General features: G+C 43.7%; 2 protein-coding genes across 7 annotated transcripts in view; one reads left to right on the forward strand and one right to left on the reverse strand.

Moving 5' to 3' along the window:
• Window positions 1–1,495: 1,495 nt before the first annotated feature.
• Window positions 1,496–18,287, forward strand: LOC124044035 (protein phosphatase 1 regulatory subunit 1B-like). 2 transcript variants are annotated; one of them, XM_046363355.1, is made up of 6 exons: window positions 1,496–1,873; window positions 2,841–2,907; window positions 12,206–12,237; window positions 12,475–12,541; window positions 16,676–16,849; window positions 17,384–18,287. In XM_046363355.1, the coding sequence occupies exons 1-6, from the start codon at window positions 1,700–1,702 to the stop codon at window positions 17,443–17,445; spliced, it is 576 nt and encodes a 191-aa protein (XP_046219311.1). In that variant the 5' UTR covers window positions 1,496–1,699; the 3' UTR covers window positions 17,446–18,287. The 2 variants fall into 2 exon arrangements, with proteins under 2 accessions (XP_046219311.1, XP_046219310.1); XM_046363354.1 differs by having other exon boundaries at window positions 1,510–1,873; window positions 17,403–18,287.
• Window positions 18,288–18,591: 304 nt separating this feature from the next.
• The window catches only part of LOC124044034 (calcium/calmodulin-dependent 3',5'-cyclic nucleotide phosphodiesterase 1A-like), a 76,137-nt gene continuing 70,345 nt past the window's right edge, over window positions 18,592–24,383 (reverse strand). For all 5 annotated transcript variants that reach the window (XM_046363352.1, XM_046363349.1, XM_046363348.1 and 2 more), the window contains 7 exons: window positions 23,416–23,517; window positions 21,191–21,311; window positions 20,816–20,897; window positions 20,411–20,531; window positions 19,677–19,870; window positions 19,237–19,518; window positions 18,592–18,930 (listed from right to left, as the gene is read on the reverse strand). In XM_046363352.1, the coding sequence (XP_046219308.1) occupies window positions 18,875–18,930; window positions 19,237–19,518; window positions 19,677–19,870; window positions 20,411–20,531; window positions 20,816–20,897; window positions 21,191–21,311; window positions 23,416–23,517 (958 nt within the window). In that variant the 3' untranslated portion in view covers window positions 18,592–18,874. The remainder of the gene's footprint in view (window positions 18,931–19,236; window positions 19,519–19,676; window positions 19,871–20,410; window positions 20,532–20,815; window positions 20,898–21,190; window positions 21,312–23,415; window positions 23,518–24,383) is intronic.

A 24,383-nucleotide genomic window follows, 5' to 3' on the forward strand; every position in this document is an offset into this window, starting at 1 on the left:
CCTATTATAGCGTTGGTATTTCATCAATGCTGTCCAATTCAAGCATATAAGGCTATAATATCGTTTGGATGAATGCAATGACTATTATGTGATTTTATAAAAATGTGGGGTAAAGAAAGCTGTTTTAACATGGAATCCTCTTGAACTGACCTGTATTTTCCTGCATTCTAGACTAGAGCACTGAGTGGAACGATGGATTAAACATCTCTGTTTAGTTAGAACGCACATTTTTGGAGGGTTTGTGGTTTGAAAATGCACACTTTTGAATTTGGAAGCTGGAGCAACCCCCTGATCTGAAATATGAGGATATATGGTGGTGGTAGTCAGTATCCCATTCCGAAATAGACACAGGGTTTTCCCACTCTGACCCGATATGCACAAATACATTTCTTTAACATGAACCAGGTTTCCAGCCAAACCTTATGCAATTAATTCAACTACATATTGGATTTTTTTTTTCAACAGGCCTGGTGGAAACAACATATGTGTAGGTCAATTTTCCAAATTGCGACAAAACAAAATACTATAAAAGTTGCCCACTTAGCACAGACGTTAATTCAACATCTATTTTTGTACGAGATCTTCAGTTTCTTGCCAATTTCTCACGTGGAAAGCCTTAATTTCTCAGAACAAGAATAGACTGACGTGTTTCAGAAGAAAGGACTTTGTTTCTGGCCATTTTGAGCCTGTAATCGAACCCACAAATGCTGATGCTCCAGATACTCAACTAGTCTAAAGAAGGCCAGTTTTATTGCTTCTTAAATCAGGCAACATTTTTCAGCTGTGGTAGCAAAATTGCAAAAGGGTTTTCTAATGATCAATTAGCCTTTTAAAATGATTAACTTGGATTAGCTAACACAACATGCCATTGGAACACAGGAGTGATGGTTGCTGATAATGGGCCTCTGTACACCTATGTAGATATTTCATAAAATATCTGCCGTTTCCAGCTACAATAGTCATTAACAATGTCTACACTGTATTTCTGATCAATTCGATGTTATTTTAATTGACAAATGATTTTCTTTAAAAAACAAGGACATTTGTAAGTGACCCTGAACATTTGAATGGTTGTGTATATAGACGAGTGATTGTATAAACTATGACATGCCTGCGGGATTGAGCATATTAGGCCTTTTTCAGACAACTCTACTGTCTCAAGGTTCACATACCACTCATGAAAGGAGAGGTAGCGAGAGGGAGAGAAGGGAGTAAGCGAGCACAAGGTCAACGAGAGAAAAGTATGGAGGAAGATGGAGAGAGCGGGGGGCAATGGTTTCCTGAACTTGGGTTATCAATATTTAACATTGTGCCTGCCTGGTCCCTTCGGGGGATTATATTGCACTTCTGGGCCATGATGTCATGATACTCAGAGAGAGAGAGATGGAGGGAGGGGGAGAGGGATATCGGAGACTCAGACTGGCCTGTGGCTTTCATCAAAGATAGAACAATTGACCCAGCAGAGGCTAAAGAGAATGCTGTTGGTCTGTCTGAGTCAAGGGCTGGGAGACGAGGGCGACTGGCTGTGGCTGCTATAGTGGACTGGGCATTAGAAGAGTGTGTGAGGTGGAGTGCATCTCTCTTTCTCTCTCGTTTTCTTTGACGGGGGCAGGGGAGAGGCAGGCTGGGCTGTCCACTAAAGCTATCACAGGGCTCATAAGGAAGGGGGAGGAACAGAAGAGGCTGCTGCTGCTACAGTATGTGCAGCTGCTCCCAACACAGTCCCCTCTTCCTCTCTTTCTCTTACTTTCCCTCCCTCCTCGATCTTTCTTTCTCTCTATCTTCTCACAACATGGAGCCCAACAGTCCTAAGAAGATCCAGTTTTCTGTACCTGTCCGACAGAGTCAGCTGGACCCTCAGGCATCGGAGCATGTAAGTGAAAACATCCGCTTCTACATGATATGTTAATAAATGTGATAACCATTATGACATGGTAATGGAATGATATTGTTATGGTGGGCTCGCTGAAAGAGTGTGGGGCTTATCCCTGTGAGACCCAAGCATTTTTGCCCCCCAAAAATTGCAGCACTTACAAAATTCTTCCTGCTCTTGCTCAGAATGTTTTCTCAATTTCTTTTTTTCTTCTACATAATCACATCGTAAAGACATGACGCACAACAAATGCTACTTAGTTCATCTCCGTAGACTCAGATGTATTTCTAAGTAGTGTTAGACATGGGTTTAGGACCTGTTGCATTTTTGCAACCTGGGAATCTGAGTTAAAAGGACTAGCTCATCTTGACACTGACTGGCAGAAGAAGCTTTACTTGTATCATGTTATGCAGGTGTGGGAAACTTGTTTTATGTCATGGACAATGGTGAACTCCTTGAAAGATGAGTGAAGGCTTGTTTTCCCCCTCCACTTTCTGGAATTATTTGTCACAATCTTAGTTTTCTAGACTTTATTGCAATGTCTTAGTGCCTTGGGGGAAAAGTATAGTTCCAGACTAAACTATTTCCATTGTATCCTTATTTGTCACCATAGTGGTTATAGAAAAATAGCTTCATCCAAAGCTTTGGCCAACCTCTCCCACTCCCCCCACCAACTCCACACCCACCCCTCTCCATAACCTAGACTAGGGATTTTATTGATACTGAACTCTAGTCTATCACTTTGTAAAACATGCACACACAGCAGTGACTGGTGTTTGTTGTCTGTCTCCAGCTATACTCAAAGCCACACTTTAACAACACTTTTCCCTATCCTGTCTCTCTGCCCCATCTCTCTACCCGGTCCTGTCTCTCTGCCCTGTCCTGCTCTACCCTGTCCTGCTCTACCCTGTCCTGTCCCGACCTGCGACCCTATCCTATCCCACCCTGTCTTGTCTCTCCCAAACAGATCCGTAAGAGGAGACCTACACCAGCCACCCATGCCATCTATCTTCCACCAGACCTAACTGCAGCAAGTAAGATACTTCTCCTGTGTGAAAAACAGGGTTGGGGTCAATTTAAATTTCATCTCATTCAATTCAGGAAATAGACATTCCAATTGCCCTCCATGAAAAACAGTGAAAATGGAATTTCGGTAGTTTCCTGTATTGAAATGTAATGTGTGGTCTGAATGTTGCCAAGCTACACTCAGCATGACTCTAAACTGTCATGGAAATGATGTGTGTCTTCATATGACAGTTGTTTGGTTTTTGATTTGTTGTGCTCCTGTTGAGGGTCGTTTGAATTTGGAGACTTTTTGTTTGTTCCCAACTTGCTCATTATTGATAGTGAGAAACACAAACGAGATTTGGCTCGCTCTCATTTATGTAAATCATCTTAAGTGTTTGCTTTCAGATCTGTCTGTTGACATTTAATGAATAGCTGTGGGATATAAAGGAGTTATGTAAACATGGGTTTAATGAGGGCTCGAAGACTATTATTGTGGGCTACACAAAATGGAGTGTTAAACTATAAGATGTCTGAGGGGGGAATGATGGATCGAGGGCGATCTCAGCCCTGGTGAATGGGAGTAACGAGAAGAGTGTTAAACTATAAGATGTCTGAGGGGGGAATGATGGATCGAGGTTGATCTCAGCCCTGGTGAATGGGAGTAACGAGAAGAGTGTTAAACTATAAGATGTCTGAGGGGGGAATGATGGATCGAGGTTGATCTCAGCCCTGGTGAATGGGAGTAACGAGAAGAGTGTTAAACTATAAGATGTCTGAGGGGGGAATGATGGATCGAGGTTGATCTCAGCCCTGGTGAATGGGAGTAACGAGAAGAGTGTTAAACTATAAGATGTCTGAGGGGGGAATGATGGATCGAGGGTGATCTCAGCCCTGGTGAATGGGAGTACCGAGAAGAGTGTTAAACTATAAGATGTCTGAGGGGGGAATGATGGATCGAGGGTGATCTCAGCCCTGGTGAATGGGATCTCAGCCCTGGTAAATGGGAAGAGTGTTAAACTATAAGATGTCTGAGGGGGAATGATGGATCGAGGGTGATCTCAGCCCTGGTAAATGGGAGTAACGAGAAGAGTGTTAAACTATAAGATGTCTGAGGGGGGAATGATGGATCGAGGGTGATCTCAGCCCTGGTAAATGGGAGTAACGAGAAGAGTGTTAAACTATAAGATGTCTGAGGGGGGAATGATGGATCGAGGGTGATCTCAGCCCTGGTAAATGGGAGTAACGAGAAGAGTGTTAAACTATAAGATGTCTGAGGGGGGAATGATGGATCGAGGGTGATCTCAGCCCTGGTAAATGGGAGTAACGAGAAGAGTGTTAAACTATAAGATGTCTGAGGGGGGAATGATGGATCGAGGGCGATCTCAGCTCTGGTAAATGGGAGTAACGAGAAGAGTGTTAAAAAGGAAGCGGCAAGGCGAGTGTTTTTATCTTTGTTGTGTCATCATGAAACAGTGAGAGTGGAATCTAACCTTGAGTGAGAGATCCAGAACATGGAGGGTCACAATGTGATATCAGCACAAATACCTTCCCTGTGGCGTCAGCATATGGAGACTGCAACACTGCACAGCTATAGTCACAACACAGCCACAGCTTATAGCTCAGCCTCCAGCACAGCCTGCCACCTCGCCACAGTCACAGCCCATACCCTAGCAGGCTGCAGCACAGTCATAGCAAAGGCTGCCTTGTCCACACTCTGGCCTTCCTCCCCACTGCTTTTGAAAGGTCATAATAGAGTAAGACTGAGAGGACCTGTGCCAAAGAAAGCTCCCCAGGTATAGCTGTGGATGACTCTGAGGCAGTGCGAAGAGACCAGCAGGACCAAATAAGAGATGATTGGTCTCTAAAAGAGAGTACAGTATCTGTCTGTAATCAAACACTGGTACGTTATTCAGTTCAAACCTGATAGATAGCAGAAATTCAACCTTCAACCACATGACACACACCAATCTACCAACTATTTCCTTATGTTGCGTCTGGAAGGCAGTGAGATCAGATATTTCTGGCCTCCAGGGTAAAGCTTGGTTCATTAGCCTCATCAACACCCTGTTGGTGACCTTGACCTTTACCCTGTGTGACTTGACTGTGTGATCATGGACAAACATACATCTTCACACGCATCGCCCAGCTGCACACCACATCCCAGCCTGCTGTACAGCCCAGCACAGAAGGCATGCAAAAACCCACCCAGACACACAAACACGCACTGTTCAGGCTGCCCAGTACAGAACAGAAAGGCATGCAAGCAGAGCTCCCAGTCAGGCATCACAGTCATACTCAACATCACGTGACTGAGGGGAACAGGATGTGAATGGTTATCATTATCGTTATGTCATGACATGAGATAGTGTTGTTGTATCTGACCGCTTTTCCCTATGTCATAACCTGGCACAGCCTAGCTGGCAACATATCTTACAGCACACAGGGTTTGATAAATCATCAGTTTGTGTGTGCTTGTGCATTTGTGTGCATGTGAGCATGTGTGTGTTCTGTGAGGTGCTGGGTGGCCTGAACAGTGTGTTCGTGTCTGGGTGGATTTTTGCAGGCCTTGCACGTGCGTATGTGCATGTCTAGAAGAGAGGTTTGATAGATAGGTATGTACAGTGGGGCAAAAAAGTATTTAGTCAGCCACCAATTGTGCATGTTCTCCCACTTAAAAATATGAGAGAGGCCTGTAATTTTCATCATAGGTACACTTCAACTATGACAGACAAAAGACTTTCAACTCCCTCCAAAGATGTTCTATGGGGTTGAGATCTGGAGACTGGCTAGGCCACTCCAGGACCTTGAAATGCTTCTTATGAAGCCACTCCTTCGTTGCCGGGGCGGTGTGTTTGGGATCATTGTCATGCTGAAAGACCCAGCCACGTTTCATCTTCAATGCCCTTTCTGATGGAAGGAGGTTTTCACTCAAAATCTCACGATACATGGCCCCATTCATTCTTTCCTTTACACGGATCAGTCGTCCTGGTCCCTTTGCAGAAAAACAGCCCCAAAGGATGATGTTTCCACCCCCATGCATCACAGTAGGTATGGTGTTCTTTGGATGCAACTCAGCATTCTTTGTCCTCCAAACACGACGAGTTGAGTTTTTACCAAAAAGTTCTACTTTGGTTTCATCTGACCATATGACATTCTCCCAATCTTCTTCTGGATCATCCAAATGCTCTCTAGCAAACTTCAGACGGGCCTGGAGATGTACTGGCTTAAGCAGGGGTACACGTCTGGCATTGCAGGATTTGAGTCCTTGGCGGCGTAGTGTGTTACTGATGGTAGGCTTTGTTACTTTGGTCCCAGCTCTCTGCAGGTCATTTACTAGGTCCCACCGTGTGGTTCTGGGATTTTTGCTCACTGTTCTTGTGATCATTTTGACCCCACGGGGTGAGATCTGGAGCCCCATATCGAGGGAGATTATCAGTGGTCTTGTATGTTTTCCATTTCCTAATAATTGCTCCCACAGTTGATTTCTTCAAACCAAGCTGCTTACCTATTGCAGATTCAGTCTTCCCAGCCTGGTGCAGGTCTACAATTTTGTTTCTGGTGTCCTTTGACAGCTCTTTGGTCTTGGCCATAGTGGAGTTTGGAGTGTGACTGTTTGAGGTTGTGGACAGGTGTCTTTTATACTGATAACAAGTTCAAACAGGTGCCAATAATACAGGTAACGAGTGGAGGACAGAGGAGCCTCTTAAAGAAGAAGTTACAGGTCTGTGAGAGCCAGAAATCTTGCTTGTTTGTAGGTGACCAAATACTTATTTTCCACCATAATTTGCAAATAAATTCATAAAAAATCCTACAATTTGATTTTCTGGATTTTTTTTCTCATTTTGTCTGTCATAGTTGAAGTGTACCTATGATGAGAATTACAGGCCTCTCTCATCTTTTTAAGTGGGAGAACTTGCACAATTGGTGGCTGACTAAATACTTTTTTGCCCCACTGGACATGGTGAATTTCTACCCATTGTACTGAATCATCAGTATGAACGTACAGGTTTTATTTATCTCATTGTACTGAATCATCAGTATGAACGTACAGGTTTTATTTATCTCATTGTACTGAATCATCAGTATGAACACACAGGTTTTATTTTTCCCATTGTGCTAATTCATCAGTATGAACGTACAGGTTTTATTTTTCCCATTGTGCAGAGGAAGGGAAAGGGTTGGTACTGTTAATTGATGGAGGGTGTGCTGTCCCATATTCTCCTCAGAGAGAGTTTTTGGCAGAGGGTAAGGGGTGTTCTTGTCTGCGTCCCAAATAGCACCATATTCCCTTTATAGTGCATTACTATTGACCAGGGCCCATAAGGATCTGGTCAAAAGTAGTGCACCATGTAGAGAGTAGGGTGCTATTTGGGACGTTCCTGTTTGTGACAAACCAGCTAACCCAAATCTACTGGGTGGCAATTAAATTGTCTGACAGAAGCCAGTCGTAGGACCTTCATCCAGCAGCCAGCTTTAGAGGCATTATAGTATTATAGAGGCACTATAGTCAGAATGTATGAATGTGTGTGTTTTACATCACCTTTCATTTTATCCATTGATTTCTTTATCCTTGGCTGGGTGCATGTATTTCTGTCTCCTCAGTGCCAGGTCTGTGTTTTATGGCAGGCGTAGGTAACCACTGCCAATGTGACAGCTCTGTTCCCACCATGACCCTGGTTCCATCCCTCCTTCCATCTCTCCATTCCTCTATCCCTCTATTCTCTGTCTCCATGGGCATATGGACAGTTTCCTCCAGCCTAGTTGTCTTGTCAAACTCTTTGCTTAGTTGATAGTATTTATGCTATCTGGCCCTTTACCATTACATTATCCTGAGAGATCCCATTGGGAGTTACTGGCTGTGTGCTGTGAATGAGAATGGATGGTGTTGTGTAGTCGAGTGAAACTTGTTTTGCTCAACTGTGTCTGTGTATGTGGGCTGCATACTGTAGGTGGTGTGCGTGGGACCCTATTCATTCACAGGCATTATTTCTGCTACAAGCAACTCTTTGTCTTGCTGATATTTCCCTGTGAATGTCATCCAAACTGTGTCTCTTGGAGAGAGGCCACTTCTGAAGGTTAATACTGAACCTTACTGTAGTGTTGTGTCTCTGGATTATTGGGTGTCCTGAATCAGAATTTTATCATTGAGAACCAGATGTGCTATCAAGATATTTTGAGCTGCAGTGTCCATGGCTTTAATTGAACACTCTCCCTAACAGAGATAATGTGTGAAACCCATGGACCTGGAAATGGCTAATACAAGACTCTCCCTCTGGCCAATTTAGATTTTTATAAGGCTCACTGTTGATTTGCCATCAGCTCGTCAACTCTCTCCTCTTGTGTAAAAACAGCTGGTCATTTTCCTTGGACGCAGACCCAGTAGTATGACTGGTGTCCTATAACAGTGGCTGGATTGAAGGGTGTCAGAGGATGTATAGTGTTATATATGCATTGTAAAGTGTCATAGCAGCCTTACATGACCCCAGGGAATGCCAGTGCTCTTTTCCCCTGCCCACTACAGCGGAGACTATGACGTCATCACCCTCCCATGCCCGAAGGCTTGATGGTCCGAGACACACTGACTTCATTCAGCTATTGTTGTGAGTGGATGTGTTATATGGTAGTAACATGCTGATAATGTGGTCCACACGTTTTGCTGCTGCCTTTAGTTCACGTACTGTGTTGGCCTTAGAATGCAACATAGGCCTACAGAACAAGGTTTCATTTTTGTCCAATACATATCATGTGCTCTGCATGTTTAGCTGTTTTGTAGTCACATCCAATGCTTGTCTGTTGTTCCGTGCCATTCAAACAACACCCTTGGCCATGTTAATGTGCTCCACATGTTTTGATGTCAGTTCATGTACAGTATTGGCCACAGAGAACTACATACAGATGTAGAATCTTAATTTAATCTACAGTCCCAGTCAAAAGTTTAGACACACCTAATCATTCAAGGGTTTTTCTTTATTTTTTACGATTTTCTACATTGTAGAATAATAGTGAAGACATCAAAACTATGAAATAACACACATGGAATCATCTAGTAACCAGAAAAGTGTTAAACAAATCAAAATATGTTATTATCCACCCTTTGCCTTGATGACAGCTTTGCACACTCTTGGCATTTTCTCAACCAGCTTCACCTGGAATGTTTTTCAAACAGTCTTGAAGGACTTCCCACATATCAAATCAAATCAAATCAAATTTATTTATATAGCCCTTCGTACATCAGCTGATATCTCAAAGTGCTGTACAGAAACCCAGCCTAAAACCCCAAACAGCAAACAATGCAGGTGTAAAAGCACGGTGGCTAGGAAAAACTCCCTAGAAAGGCCAAAACCTAGGAAGAAACCTAGAGAGGAACCGGGCTATGTGGGGTGGCCAGTCCTCTTCTGGCTGTGCCGGGTAGAGATTATAACAGAACATGACCAAGATGTTCAAATGTTCATAAATGACCAGCATGGTCAAATAATAATAAGGCAGAACAGTTGAAACTGGAGCAGCAGCACAGTCAGATGGACTGGGGACAGCAAGGAGCCATCATGTCAGGTAGTCCTGGGGCACGGTCCTAGGGCTCAGGTCCTCCGAGAGAGAGAAAGAAAGAGAGAATTAGAGAGAGCATATGTGGGGTGGCCAGTCCTCTTCTGGCTGTGCCAGGTGGAGATTATAACAGAACGTGGCCAAGATGTTCAAATGTTCATAAATGACCAGCATGGTTGAATAATAGTAAGGCAGAACAGTTGAAACTGGAGCAGGAGCATGGCCAGGTGGACTGGGGACAGCAAGGAGTCCTCATGTCAGGTAGTCCTGGGACATGGTCCTAGGGCCCAGGCCAGTTGAAACTGGAGCAGCAGCATGGCCAGGTGGACTGGGGACAGCAAGGAGTCATCATGTCAGGTAGAGCACATATTGGCTGCTTTTCCTTCACTCTGCGGTCCAACTCATCCCAAACCATCTCAATTGGGTTGAGGTCGGGTGATTGTGGAGGCCAGGACATCTGATGCAGCACTCCATCACTCTCTTTCTTGGTCAAATAGCCCTTACACAGTGGGAACCACACATGCAGAGATCATCCGTTCACCTACTCTGCGTCTCACAAAGACACGGCGGTTGAAACCAACAATCTCACATTTGGACTAATGTCCATTGCTCATGTTTTTTGGCCCAAGCAAGTCTCTTCTTATTATTGGTGTCCTTTAGTAATGGTTTCTTTGCAGCAATTCAACCATGAAGGCCTGATTCACAGAGTCTCCTCTGAACAGTTGATTTTGAGATGTGTCTGTTACTTGAACTCTAAAACATTTATTTGGGCTGTAATTCATGAGGCTGGTAACTAATGAACTTATCCCCTGCAGCAGAGGTAAATATCTGTCTTCCTTTCCTGTGGCTGTCCTCATGAGAGCCAGTTTCATCATAGCACTTGATGGTTTTTGTGACTGCACTTGAAGAAACTTTCAAAGTTCTTGAAATGTTCCGTATTGACTGACCTTCATGTTGTGAAGTAATGATGGACTGTCATTTCTCTTGGCTTATTTGAGCAGTTTTTGCCATAATATGGATTTGGTCTTTTACCAAATAGGGTTATCTTCTGTATACTGCCCCTACCTTGTCACAACACAACAGATTGGCTCAAACGCATTTAAGAAGGAAAGAAATTCCACAAATTTACGAGGCACACTTGTTAATTGAAATGCATTCCAGGTGACTACCTCATGAAGCTGGTTGAGAATGTGCAAATCTGTCCTCAAGGCAAAGGCTGGCTACTTTGAAGAATCTCAAATATAAAATACAGTACCGTTAAAAGGTTTGGGGTCACTTATAAATTATTTTTTAATTTTTTATATATATATATATTTTTTTCCATTAAAATAACATGAAATTGATTAGAAATACAGTGTAGACATTGTTAATGTTGTAAATGACTATTGTAACTGGAAACAGCTGATTTTCTATGAAATATCTAGACAGGCGTACAGAGCCCCATTATCAGCAACCATCACTCCTGTGTTCCAATGGCACGTTGTGTTAGCTCGTCCAAGTTTATCATTTTAAAAGGCTAATTAACAATGTCCACACGGTATTTCTGTTCAATGTTATGTTATTTCAATGGACAAAAAATGTGCTTTTCTTTCAAAGACATTTCTAAGTGACCCCAAACTCTTGAACGGTAGTGTTTATTTAGATTTGTTTAACACTTTTTATTTTTATTCCATATGTACTATTTCATAGTTGTGATGTCTTCACTATTATTATACAATGTTGAAAATATTAAAAATAAAGAAAAACCCTGGAATGATGAGTAGGTGTGTCCAAACCTCTGACTTTTACTGTATATTGTCACGGCAAAACAATCCTGCAGCGTTAGGATTTGAACGTTTAGTCGAGAATGTTGCTTGATCGTGGTTAGGCTATTAGCTGGTCAAAGGTAGGATACAGAAAAACATGCAATACTCTTAACCCACACTAACACATGGTTATGTTTTCAGTGAGCTTATGGAAATCACAAAGCTCATCTGCATTTCCTGAGGTGCAGAAAAATTCTTAGCAGCAAAAGAGTGATCAAAGTAAGATCCAGCATCTGTATAATACAGGGCTCGTGTGTTGACCCATGCTATTCATTCAACAAAATAGTCATGTTATTGTGGTACACATGTTTGTGCTGTCTTCTGTTTATGCACTACAAACGTGATGGAGCTGAATTCAGTCTGGATTTTCAGGCTACGTATGTTGTCCAGTGCCATTTATTCAATAACTTATTGAATTATTGGTGTTTCGCTCCAGCTGATGTTCATGGTGATATGAATCACCCCTGGTTGTCATTTCTAAGATACATTTAAATTCAGAGAAACATCAATGGAGGAGAAGTTAGCGCAAACCAGTCGGCCATTACAGCCGGATGTTGGCAGTGATCTGGACACTGAACCATAAACTCTCTCAGCCATGAGCTCATCATGATGAACATTACAGCTCTCCCACTGTAGTCACATCACACAGGTGAAATACAATGTTCCAGCAGAACCTCAGCACACAGATTCTAACCACGGGTTGAGTAATAGCTCCTTTTTTGGGGCGACAGGTAGCCTAGTTATTAGAGCGCTAGTTCAGTAACCGAAAGGTTGCTGGATCGAATCCCCAAGCTGAGGTAAAAATGTGTCATTCTGCCCCTGAGCAAGGCAGCCCCCAGCACCTCTCTGATTCAGAGGGGTTGGGTTGAATGCATTCAGTTGTATAGCTGACTAGGTATCCCCTTTTTTTAAGGCTGACAATTTTAGCTAAACTGACAAATGTACTATAACTCATGTCTGCTTTTCTCTCACACAGATGACAAGCAGACTACAAGTCATCAAGGAGAGGTAGTTCAAACTGTTTACCTTGCTCTGTTTAAAAGCAGAAATAAAAGTCAAAGAACAACATTATCAGGATGCTCCCTAGCACCAGTCTATGGTTCTATGAGGTGGCATGTCTCTCTGATGCAGTTGTCATTGATTACCTGAGATGGCCTGGCTCCTGAAATAGCTTCAGTGAAATGGGATCTCTGCTTGTTGTTTCTCATGCGGTTCGTTTTTTCCCCCTCCATCTCTCTACACCAGACCCAGAGTGCAGGGACATCTCCCGCTCAGAGAAAACACAGCGTCTACACTCCGCCCACCATGAAAGGTACAGGTCGTCACTCACACCACTTTTTTCAACACAAACCGTTGCATTCACAAGGTCTGCCGTCAAGACAGCACAGGTGACATTGGTTCATATTCTCCTTTTATTCTGGAGAGTAGGAAACACTGGGTGTATCGTCTGTGGTCAGCATTATATCTAAACAGAGCCCACTGAAGCGTGTGACAGAGTAACTGCTTGCTGACTCATAGAGGTAGCTATTTCCTGGAAAGGCCATGGCTACTCTATATATATATATATACATCTACATTAGATATTGATTGACTGAGAGTTATATCATCCTCCTGTTATACGACTCTCAAATGGATAGTCAGATAGTGCACAAAGAGAGCTACACCATCCCATCTCTCAAATGGATAGTCAGATAGAGAGCTACACCATCCCATCTCTCAAATGGATAGTCAGATAGAGAGCTACACCATCCCATCTCTCAAATGGATAGTCAGATAGAGAGCTACACCATCCCATCTCTCAAATGGATAGTCAGATAGAGAGCTACACCATCCCATCTCTCAAATGGATAGTCAGATAGAGAGCTACACCATCCCATCTCTCAAATGGATAGTCAGATAGAGAGCTACACCATCCCATCTCTCAAATGGATAGTCAGATAGAGAGCTACACCATCCCATCTCTCAAATGGATAGTCAGATAGAGAGCTACACCATCCCATCTCTCAAATGGATAGTCAGATAGAGAGCTACACCATCCCATCTCTCAAATGGATAGTCAGATAGAGAGCTACACCATCCCATCTCTCAAATGGATAGTCAGATAGAGAGCTACACCATCCCATCTCTCAAATGGATAGTCAGATAGAGAGCTACACCATCCCATCTCTCAAATGGATAGTCAGATAGAGAGCTACACCATCCCATCTCTCAAATGGATAGTCAGATAGAGAGCTACACCATCCCATCTCTCAAATGGATAGTCAGATAGAGAGCTACACCATCCCATCTCTCAAATGGATAGTCAGATAGAGAGCTACACCATCCCATCTCTCAAATGGATAGTCAGATAGAGAGCTACACCATCCCATCTCTCAAATGGATAGTCAGATAGAGAGCTACACCATCCCATCTCTCAAATGGATAGTCAGATAGAGAGCTACACCATCCCATCTCTCAAATGGATAGTCAGATAGAGAGCTACACCATCCCATCTCTCAAATGGATAGTCAGATAGAGAGCTACACCATCCCATCTCTCAAATGGATAGTCAGATAGAGAGCTACACCATCCCATCTCTCAAATGGATAGTCAGATAGAGAGCTACACCATCCCATCTCTCAAATGGATAGTCAGATAGAGAGCTACACCGTCCCATCTCTCAAATGGATAGTCAGATAGAGAGCTACACCATCCCATCTCTCAAATGGATAGTCAGATAGAGAGCTACACCATCCCATCTCTCAAATGGATAGTCAGATAGAGAGCTACACCATCCCATCTCTCAAATGGATAGTCAGATAGAGAGCTACACCATCCCATCTCTCAAATGGATAGTCAGATAGAGAGCTACACCATCCCATCTCTCAAATGGATAGTCAGATAGAGAGCTACACCATCCCATCTCTCAAATGGATAGTCAGATAGAGAGCTACACCATCCCATCTCTCAAATGGATAGTCACTAGTCAGGTGGCGCAACACGGACTATGGGCACGAAATAAACTCATTTGAACACAGCAGCCTATTCTTGGTCCAATTAGATAGCAACTATATTATTGTAGTAATTATTGCATTTTTCATTACACATTTGGCTTGTTAATTAGGGGGTGGATGAGAATATATCCAACATGGCCAAACATTATCCAATGGCCAAAAGCCTTTAGGCTCAATGGCCTTGAATTCAGTTGAATGCTGAATATGCTCCAGTTCAGAGCACAGCAGGAGACCACTTTCTGTTGTAACAGATGGTCAAATAAATGAAATGCCCAGTCCAATCAAAAACATGATTTCTGTATTTTATACATTTCCATACTATGAGGTTGGAATAATACTATGAAATTGTGAAAATTATGATAATGCCATTTTAGTGTAAGCGCTGTTTAAATCATCAAGTCAAATTGTATTAGTAAGATGCTTTGTAAACAACAGGTGTAGAGACTAACAGTGAAATACTTACTTATGGGACGTTTCCAACAATGCAGAGAGAAGATAATAGAAAAGTAAAAACAAAGTAATAATAGATACACAATGAGTAATGATAAACTGGCTACATACAACGGGTATCAGTACATGAGTCCATATGCGGTTATTGAGGTAATTGAGGTAGATATGTACATATAACTAGGAATAAAGTGACTAGGCAACAGGATAGATCAACAGTAGCAGCAGCATATGTGATGAGTCGAAAGGGTTAGTGCAAAAAGGGTCAATGCCGATAGGGTGGCAGATAGTCTTGCAGTTAAGAGCGTTGGGATGGTCACTGGTTCGGATCGCTGAGCTGACTGGGTGAAATATCTGTCTATGTGCCCTCAAGCAAGGCACTTAACCCTAATTACTTCTGTAAGTCACTCTGGATAAATGTAATTATAGTCTGAGTAGCTATTTGGTTAACAATTGAACTAACTATTTAGCAGTCTTATGGCTTGGTGGTAGACGCTGTCAGGATCCTGTTTGTTCCAGACTTGGTGCATCTGTACTGCTTGCCGTGTGGTAGCAGAGAGAACTTGGGTGGCAGGAGTCTGACAATTGTTAGGGCCTTCCTCTGACACCGCCTGGTATAGAGATCCTGGATGGCAGAGAGCTCGGCCCCTGTGATGTAGTGGGCAATTCGCACTACCCTCTGTAGCGTCTTGCGGTCGGATGCCAAGCAGTTGCCATACCAAGTATTGATGCAGCTAGTCAAGATGCTCTCAATGGTGCAGCTGTAGAAATGTTAGAGGATCTGAGGGCCCGAGCCAAATCTTTTCAGCCTCTTGAGGGGGAAGAGGCGTTGTCGTGCCCTCTTAAAGACTGTGTTGGTGTGTTTGGACCATAATAGATCCTTAGTTATATGGACACCGAGGAACGTTGATGTGAATTGGGGCGTGCTTGGCCCTCAAATTTCCTGTAGTCCACGATCAGCTCCTTATCTTGCTGACATTGAGGAAGAGGTTGTTGTCCTGGCACCACACTGCCAGGTCTCTGACCTTCTCTCTATAGGCTGTCTCATCGTCTTATGGGGTTAGGCCTACCACCGTTGTGTCATCAGCAAACTTAATGATGGTGTTGGAGTCATGCAGTTGTGAACAGGGAGTACAGGAGGGGACTAAGCACGCACCTCTGAGAGGCCCCGTGTTGAGGGTCAGCGTGGCGGATGTGTTGTTGCCTACCATCACCACCTTGGGGCGGCCCGTCAGGAAGTCCAGGATCCAGTTGTAAAGGGAGGTGTTCAGTCCCAGGTACCTGAGTGATGAGCTTTGAGGGCACTATTATGTTGAACCCTGAGCTTTAGTCATAGGTGTTCATCTTGTCCAAGTGGGAGAGGGCAGTGTGGAGTGCAATATAAATCGTGTCATCTGTGGATCTGTTAGGGGGGGTATGCAACTTGGAGTGTGTCCAGGGTGTCTGGTATGATGGTGTTGATGTAAACCATGACCAGCCTTTCAAAGCATTGGCTTCTTGGGCACAGGGATTATGGTGGTCTGCTTGAAACATGTAGGTTTTACAGACTGGGTCAGGGAGAGGTTGAAAATGTCAGGGAAGACATTTGCCAGCTGGTCAGCGCAAGCTCTGAGTAAGCGTTCTGGTAATCCTTGTGAATGTTAACCTGTTTAATGGTCTTACCCACATCGGCTTTGGAGATTGAAAAACCGCCTGAAATTTCAGTGACATCACCATGTGGTAAATTAATTAAATCGACTAATAAGAGTTCCAAACCTGTATGCCAACAGCTAATTTTCTGTTTTCCCCTCCCCACACAAACCGTCCGACAGTCTTAGCAAAATTCTTGCTTGAGAAATTGCTCTTTGCTAAGAAGCTTTTTTGTTTGTTTTTCCGATTTGAATTGAAAATGATTACAGTATGGTAATAACCATACCTAGAAAGTACCTAGAAATGATCTGATATTGGACCTTTAAAGTGAAGTATTATAGCACCATTTATTTAGGTTCCATACTGTGTGTCCACAGACTGCTCTAGAGGCCATGGTGAGGACAGAGACAGCCTGCCTCCTACCAGGCTGGCCAAGACTCACACAGACACGCTGGCCCTAGCAGAGGAGCTATCAGGGGCCCTGCCACGACTGGCAGACACACCGAGGCGCAAAGACACCCCCTACCAGCACCAGCCTCCCTTCATCCCAGGTAAGGCCCTCACAGCAACACACTGTACCTGATATGAAAGTCTAGTCGAACTGGACTGTAGCTTATGTGGAAGGCTACAGTCAAATCATGTGGGCCTGACTCAGGTTTGTGTTGTTTCCATTACAGAACATGTAAAGCTGAAGATACAGCTCACCACTGTGGTTGACGTTGTGAGGGCGAATCAGTTCACACTGTCAAATCTAGTTGGTCACACTACTGTCAATGGCTTGATGTTGGTCATAGTTAACGGATATAGACTAAAGCGTTTAAAGATCTCCATACACATGGACGTCTTCTCTGTGCTGTTGCTTAGCTGCAGGGAGGAGTGTTCCAGCCACCTTAACTGATGGCCTGGTCACAGGACAGATTACATTTGACCACTGTGCTGACACAAACAGCATCATACTTGCACACACACACCATCATCATCCTCTGTAGCGTATTAGAACAGGACAGTGTGTGCCTGTGTGAAGAGCTGTTAGAACATACTGCGACTGTTTCTTAGTTATTGATCTCTCTGATATGACCCTACAGCACTCTGTCCAATTCCCAGGGGTCAAGCTGCTCAAGAGCAAATCAAAGATCTCCTTCGCTGAGGAGGAAGAGAAGGAGGCGGAGGAGGAAGAAGATACCAAGAAGAAGTAGGATCCAAAGTGAAGCGTGAGGAGCAGACAAACTGTTGGCCATGTTTCTGATGGTTCACACACATGAATGGGTAATGAACTCTTGGTAAGAGATGATGCTAAACTATCAGGTTATCATTTCTAACCTGGGAATCCATTTTATTCAGCCATGCGTTGTTGAGATCAAGAAAGGACAATGTCATTCATTCATTTGTCTGTACTGTATCTCAAACTCTTAGTTGGTTATGTATGGTTAATTATTGTTAGATATTGTAATAAGAGAGTATATATGAACAGCAATACTGGCTGTTATGCAGTGAAAATATATCTGGAAATATACAGATTTTTGTTTGTTTTCTTTAAACAGAAAATAACAATGCATCTCATTGTGTCTGTCTCATCATGTAAAAACATATTTCACATAGATTGACTTGATATTTTTGTAGTATTTTATACAAACTGGGCTATGTATGAATTGTTATACTTGTTTACCACTCTAAGGTACTGCACAAACAAAGGAGTCCTACAATTTATTTGATTTCTTTCGCTCACTGCTGTTTGGAGTGTGAGTCCTATCCTATGAAAGGCTGATGCATTGCACATGTGACAAAATAATTAAGTTCATTCTTGAATGAACTGTTGGCAAAACATGTACATTTCAGATGTCTAACGCATTGTGGACCTATAGTGCAGCAGAGAAACATCACCTGCAAATAATGCCAAACCCTCTCAATTTCAGGCAGGATTATTTTAGTAGGCTAATTGTTCTCAAATTAATCGTGGGAAGATTTCATAACACAAAATAAAACATTTTTCTCCTACATGTAGTCAGTGTATTTGTGTCAAACAGAGAAGGGTGTACGTTAACTACATTACAATGGGAAAGGAATAAAACAGCACCCCCAAGTGGGTAATATTAGGCACTGCACAACCAATCATACTCAATGTGTGTGTGTAACTGTCGGCAACCATTCCAGTTCTACTCTAGGGTAAACTATGTTTGTCTAGCATGAGATCAAGAGAGAACACACACTGTTGCAATTAAGAACCGTGATCGACCTAGTGTACCATACAAAAACATCTAAAATAGAAGAGAGAATGAATATAGACAAAAACTACTTACGATGCAAAGAGGAGCAAGAAGATCCCCATCTTTAATAAATAACAATACAATAACAGACTGGAAATAAAATCAATCAGAACAAATGTACAATAAAAAAAGCTAACAAACAAATATGGTGAATCAGGGGCGGCACACAATTGGCCCAGTGTCGTTAGGGTTTGGCTGGGATCGGCCATCATTGTAAATAAGAATTTGTTCTTAACTGACTTTCCTCGTTACATAAAGGTAAAGTAGAATAAAAATCAGGAAGTGGCAACATTGTTGGGTAGCTTATCAGAATCAAGGGCTCTGAAGAGACTCCTCCCCTGACTCAAGGACTTCCCCAGGGCCTGCTCCTGCAAGCAACAACAGTTACCATGACAACACAGCATCACACAGCTGTAACCTTGACAACCCTCCACTCCGCAGTTCTCTCTTGGACACTTGGTCACAGATCGTTGTGACTGACAATACGATTATAGAGATGAGAGAAATACTACATAGCTATAGCCTACTGACAGGACACAGTATTATAAAAACACATGACATTGGTAGGTTTCACTGTGATATTGTACTGTGTTCTGTTATGTTGCACTACATTATGTTGCATTTGTTGTATTGTATATTGTGTCATGTATCATATCGCTAGCTAACATTCCTACCGTTCCATGGTAGGTGTTCAGGAGAGATGGAGCCAGGTGATGTTGTCTCTTTATCCTCACACAGGGACAGAGAACTGTGGGGATGGTGGTCCAGCTCCGAGTCCTCCTGGGAAGAGTTATTGAAGTTTGTGTTGTTCATCAGTTCATCGAAGGGCTCCGATTGGAGCTCCTGGCTGTGTCTCTCAGGGCTGGTGTGAGTCAATGTAACCTCTGTTTTCATCTGGGACTCCTCCATCTCCTCTGGGTCAGTGTTCAACTCAGCTCGCTCTTTACTCGCCAACTCTGAGGAAACAAGAACACCAGCAAAAAGAACATCTAATGTCATACATAGACTTATGACAATGTAAAGAACATAACACTGAAAGAAGGAAAGGTATTCAGGAGACTGAAGAAGACGAGGAAGAAAAAGATGAATAGCAACAACAAAAAGACAACTATACCTTGTACAGAGAGCTCCTTCCATCGGTCTTTGTTGTGTTGGATGACCTCTGCCAATGTGTGTCTGACCCGTTTCAGGTCGATGCCAGTCAGGCTATAGTCTGTAGTGAGCCCCTGGTCAACCCCTTGGCTGGATCCTCGGCCACTATGTTTCTGGACTGACTCCACCACCGTCACCGACCCACTACCCGTCAAACTGAGCAACAGAATAGAAACAGTCTATTCTGTCAAATATATGACACCGACTCCTTGTGAGGCTGTCCTAATATGGACATCAATTAAATAGAACCGAAATTACTGGAGTAAGACTTGGTTGCTTATTCCACAACTTCGATCGACCATAGAGACTGAAGATCGAGAAAGTGATAAGCCTACTGATGCATGTTGATTCTGTCAGACATGTTAAACTGGGAAAACTGTGATTTCAAATCAATCAACGAAATGTATTTATAAAGCCCTTCTTACATCAGCTGATGTCAGAAAGTGCTGTACAGAAACTCAGCCTAAAATCCCAAACAGCAAGCAATGCAGGTGAAGAAACAGGGTGGCTAGGAAAAACTCCCGAGAAAGGCCAGAACCTAGGAATAAACCTAGAGAGGATCCAGGTTATGAGGGGTGGCCAGTCCTCTTCTGCCTGTGCCGGGTGGAGATTATAACAGAACATAGCCAAGATGTTCAAATGTTCATAGATGACCAGCAGGGTCATAGTATGTATAATATTAGGAATGTGTCCCACCTTGACCTGCGTACGCCAGTGTCATGTGACTTTAAGGTATCCTCTATTAGAGGGGTAATGATCTTCTCGGTCGTGTCCACCAACACAGAGAATGTGGGTTCCACTATGAAGTCAATGAACCCTGCGAGACAGACAAACATTTAAGAAGAAAATCAGGCATGACGCGCTCACACTGAAGATGATCATTTTCAGAGAAACAGGAGTAAAACGTGTGTGTGATGTAACAATAATTTATGAAGACAGGCAGTGTAGATTCCCATGCTTTATCATATCAAGGGAAAAATATTAAATACTTTCTCAAATGTCCACATGGTGGCCCATTTGAGCTATGGCCTGTCGGAGAATACAAACCCATCCTGAATGAAACCGCTCACAGTGAGGCCAATAACAGGGTGTGATGCTCACCTATTTGTGACTGTGCGATCATGGTAGCTTTACGATCACACAGAGGAGAGAATGGCAGCCCTAACTCAACCTCTTTATCGCCCTGTAAGAAATCAACAACACCAGCCTTGGTAACCATACCAATGTAGAATGGCAGGTTACTGTATACTTTAGCATTGTGTACTACAATACCCATAATGCTCTGTATAACATAACCAGTTCATCTGAGTGAAGATATCCCTGAAGCTATCAGAATTGTGTCCCATCTCCTTAACAATACAAGTTTAATTAGGATTGGATACATACAGAATACAGTGCTGAAACACTCAAGTTTCCCTCTTCCATGGTTTCTGTCAGTGACTACACACTAGTGGTGGGACTATGTTGGTACTGTACCTGTCTGAAGAACTCCTCCATCAGGGCCTGTGTCCATCGGTAGTGCAGCTTCCAGGCCTTGGCTGGGTGACTGATGTCAGCTGCATGCAGCATCAGAGATAGGGCTTTAGCCTTGTCTACTCTGTAGATACAACGGTACATCAGCTAACACACAAAATTATACACTGAGAAAGAGTGACGCACTCACACACACAAACATATAGGATTGAAGGCACGTTCTAGGGCGCATTCTCAGAGTATGCGCAGAACAGCTGGCAGGCATATTCACTGTAATTTTCAACCTCTTCTTGTCCCTGTCTGTAATCCCCACATGTTTTAAGATGACCACAGTCATCCCTGTTCCTAAGAACTCTAAGGCTTCACACCCCAATGATTACTGCCCTCTAGCTCACACATCTGTAATCATGAAGTGCTTTGAGAGGCTGGTTATGGCACTCATTAACTCCACCATCCCAGACACCCTAGACCCACTCCAATTTGCATACCGCCCCAACAGATCTATTGACGCAATCTCAATTGCTCTCCACATTGCCCTCACCCACCTAGATAAGAGGAACACCTATGTGAAAATGCTGTTTATTGACTACAGCTCAGTGTTCAACACCATTATCCCCTCCAAGCTCGTCACCAAGCTTAGGACTCTGGGTCTGAACGCCCCCCTCTGCAACTGGATCCTGGACAATCTGATGGGCCGACACCAGGTGGGGAGGGTAGTCAGCATCACCTCCACCACGCTGAGCCTTAACACAGGGGTGCCACAAGGGTGTGTGCTTAGTCCTCTCTTGTACTCCCTTTTCACCCACGAATAACTCCAAAACCATTATCAAGTTTGCTTTCGACACAACGTTGGTAGGCCTACAGGGAGGAGGTCAGTGACCTGACAGTGTTGTGCTGAAGCAACAACCTCTCCCTCAACATCACCAAAACCAAGGATCTGATTGTGGACTACAGGAAATGGGGGGACGAGCATGCTCCCATCCACATTGATGGGGCGGCAGTGGAGCATGTAGACAGCTTCAAGTTCCCAAGTGTGCAAATCACTAAAGACTTAAAATGGTCCAAACACACACGTGCAGTCGTGAAGAAGGCATGACAGTGCCTCTTCCCTCTCAGGAGGTTGAAAAGGTTTGGGAATGGGCCCTCAAATCCTGAAAAGGTTCTACAGCTGCACCATTGAGAGCATATTGACTGGCTGCATCACTGCTTGGTATGGCAACAGCACCGCCCATCAATCACATGGCGCTACAGAGGGTTGTGCGGACAGCCCAGTATATCACTGGGCCGAGCTCTCTGCCATCCAGGACCTCTGTATCAGGCAGTGTGAAAAGAAAGCCCAGAAATTGTCAAAGACCCCAATCACCTTAGCCATAGACTATTTTCTCTGCAGCAGCATGGCAACAAGTACTGACACCAACAGGCTCTTGAACAGCTTCTATCCCTAAGCAATACGACTGATAAATAGCAAACAAAATTGCTACATGGACCGAGTTTACCTTGTATCTATATTGAGCGTTGCACACTCACAGGGCCCTACACACTCAAACTGTCACTCAAACACACACACAAACACTCGCTCCATAATTTACTCACTCACTCACACATAATATGCACATACATTATACTGACTCTACACACCCACTCACATGCAAGCTGCTGCTAATCATTATCCTGTTGCCGAGTCACCTTACCCCTATACAAAATAGGCACATGGGCTCCCAAGTGGCCTAAGGAACAGCGGTCTAAGGAACTGCATCTCAGTGCTAGAGGTGTCACTACAGACACCCTGGTTTGATTCCAGACTGTATCACAACCGACCGTGATTTGGAGTCCCATAGGGCGGTGCACAGTTGTCCCAGTGTCGTCCAGGTTTGGCCGTCATTGTAAATAAGAATTTGTTCTTAACTGACTTGCCTAGTTAAATAAAGGTTAAATACAAAAAACATGAACATACACTATGGTATAGGAACTGACTTTTGAAATATTTCCTGTACTGTTTATAGTATGCTTACTTTGTATTTCTTATTCTTATTTCTCATGATAGTTTTTTCTAGTATAACATTGTTCATGATTATTTCATTGTTGGGCTTTGAGTTTGCAAGAACGACATTTCACTGTACTTGTGCATGTGACATAAAAACTTGAAAGAAAGGCATGGTCCAGAGAGCCAGGGTTAAGGGTTCAGAGGTTAGGGGTCATAGGTCAGGGTCCAAAGACAGTCCACTCACCCCTCAGGCTGCTGCAGGGCGTTCCTCATGCTTTTGATCTGCTGGAAATGGCAGGACATGTCTGTACTCATCACCATCTCAATCACCAGGGTCCGCAGCTCTCTGACAAACATAGACACAGACAGGTTAGAGAGATGGCAGGACGTCTGTACTCATCACCATCTCAATCCCCAGGGTCTGTAGCTCTCTGACAGACACAGACACAGACAGGTTAGAGAGATGGCAGGATGTCTACTCATCACCATCTCAATCACCAGGGTCCGCAGCTCTCTGACAAACACAGACACAGACAGGTTAGAGAGATGGCAGGACGTCTGTACTCATCACCATCTCAATCACCAGGGTCCGCAGCTCTCTGACAGACACAGACAGGTTAGAGAGATGGCAGGACGTCTGTACTCATCACCATCTCAATCACCAGGGTCCGCAGCTCTCTGACAAACACAGACACAGACAGGTTAGAGAGATGGCAGGACGTCTGTACTCACCACCATCTCAATCACCAGGGTCTGTAGCTCTCTGACAGACACAGACACAGACCGGTTAGACAGATGGCAGGATGTCTACTCATCACCATCTCAATCACCAGGGTCTGTAGCTCTCTGACAGACACAGACACAGACAGGTTAGAGAGATGGCAGGACGTCTGTACTCATCACCATCTCAATCACCAGGGTCTGTAGCTCTCTGACAGACACAGACACAGACAGGTTAGAGAGATGGCAGGACGTCTGTACTCATCACCATCTCAATCACCAGGATCTGTAGCTCTCTGACAGACACAGACACAGACAGGTTAGAGAGATGGCAGGACGTCTGTACTCATCACCATCTCAATCACCAGGGTCTGTAGCTCTCTGACAGACACAGACACAGACAGGTTAGAGAGATGGCAGGATGTCTACTCATCACCATCTCAATCACCAGGGTCTGTAGCTCTCTGACAGACAGACAGGTTAGAGAGATGG

This window comes from Oncorhynchus gorbuscha, linkage group LG09, assembly GCF_021184085.1.
Source record: "Oncorhynchus gorbuscha isolate QuinsamMale2020 ecotype Even-year linkage group LG09, OgorEven_v1.0, whole genome shotgun sequence".
Taxonomy (NCBI): domain Eukaryota; kingdom Metazoa; phylum Chordata; class Actinopteri; order Salmoniformes; family Salmonidae; genus Oncorhynchus; species Oncorhynchus gorbuscha.

Bases quoted from the DNA above. Each gene is read 5' to 3' on its own strand.
- LOC124044035 (XM_046363354.1), top strand. From the start codon at position 1,700: ATGTGCAGCTGCTCCCAACACAGTCCCCTCTTCCTCTCTTTCTCTTAC. The intron at 12,238-12,474 runs GTAGTTCAAACT...TCTCTACACCAG, and splicing joins CTACAAGTCATCAAGGAGAG to ACCCAGAGTGCAGGGACATC. The intron at 16,850-17,402 runs GTAAGGCCCTCA...TCCAATTCCCAG, and splicing joins CCAGCCTCCCTTCATCCCAG to GGGTCAAGCTGCTCAAGAGC.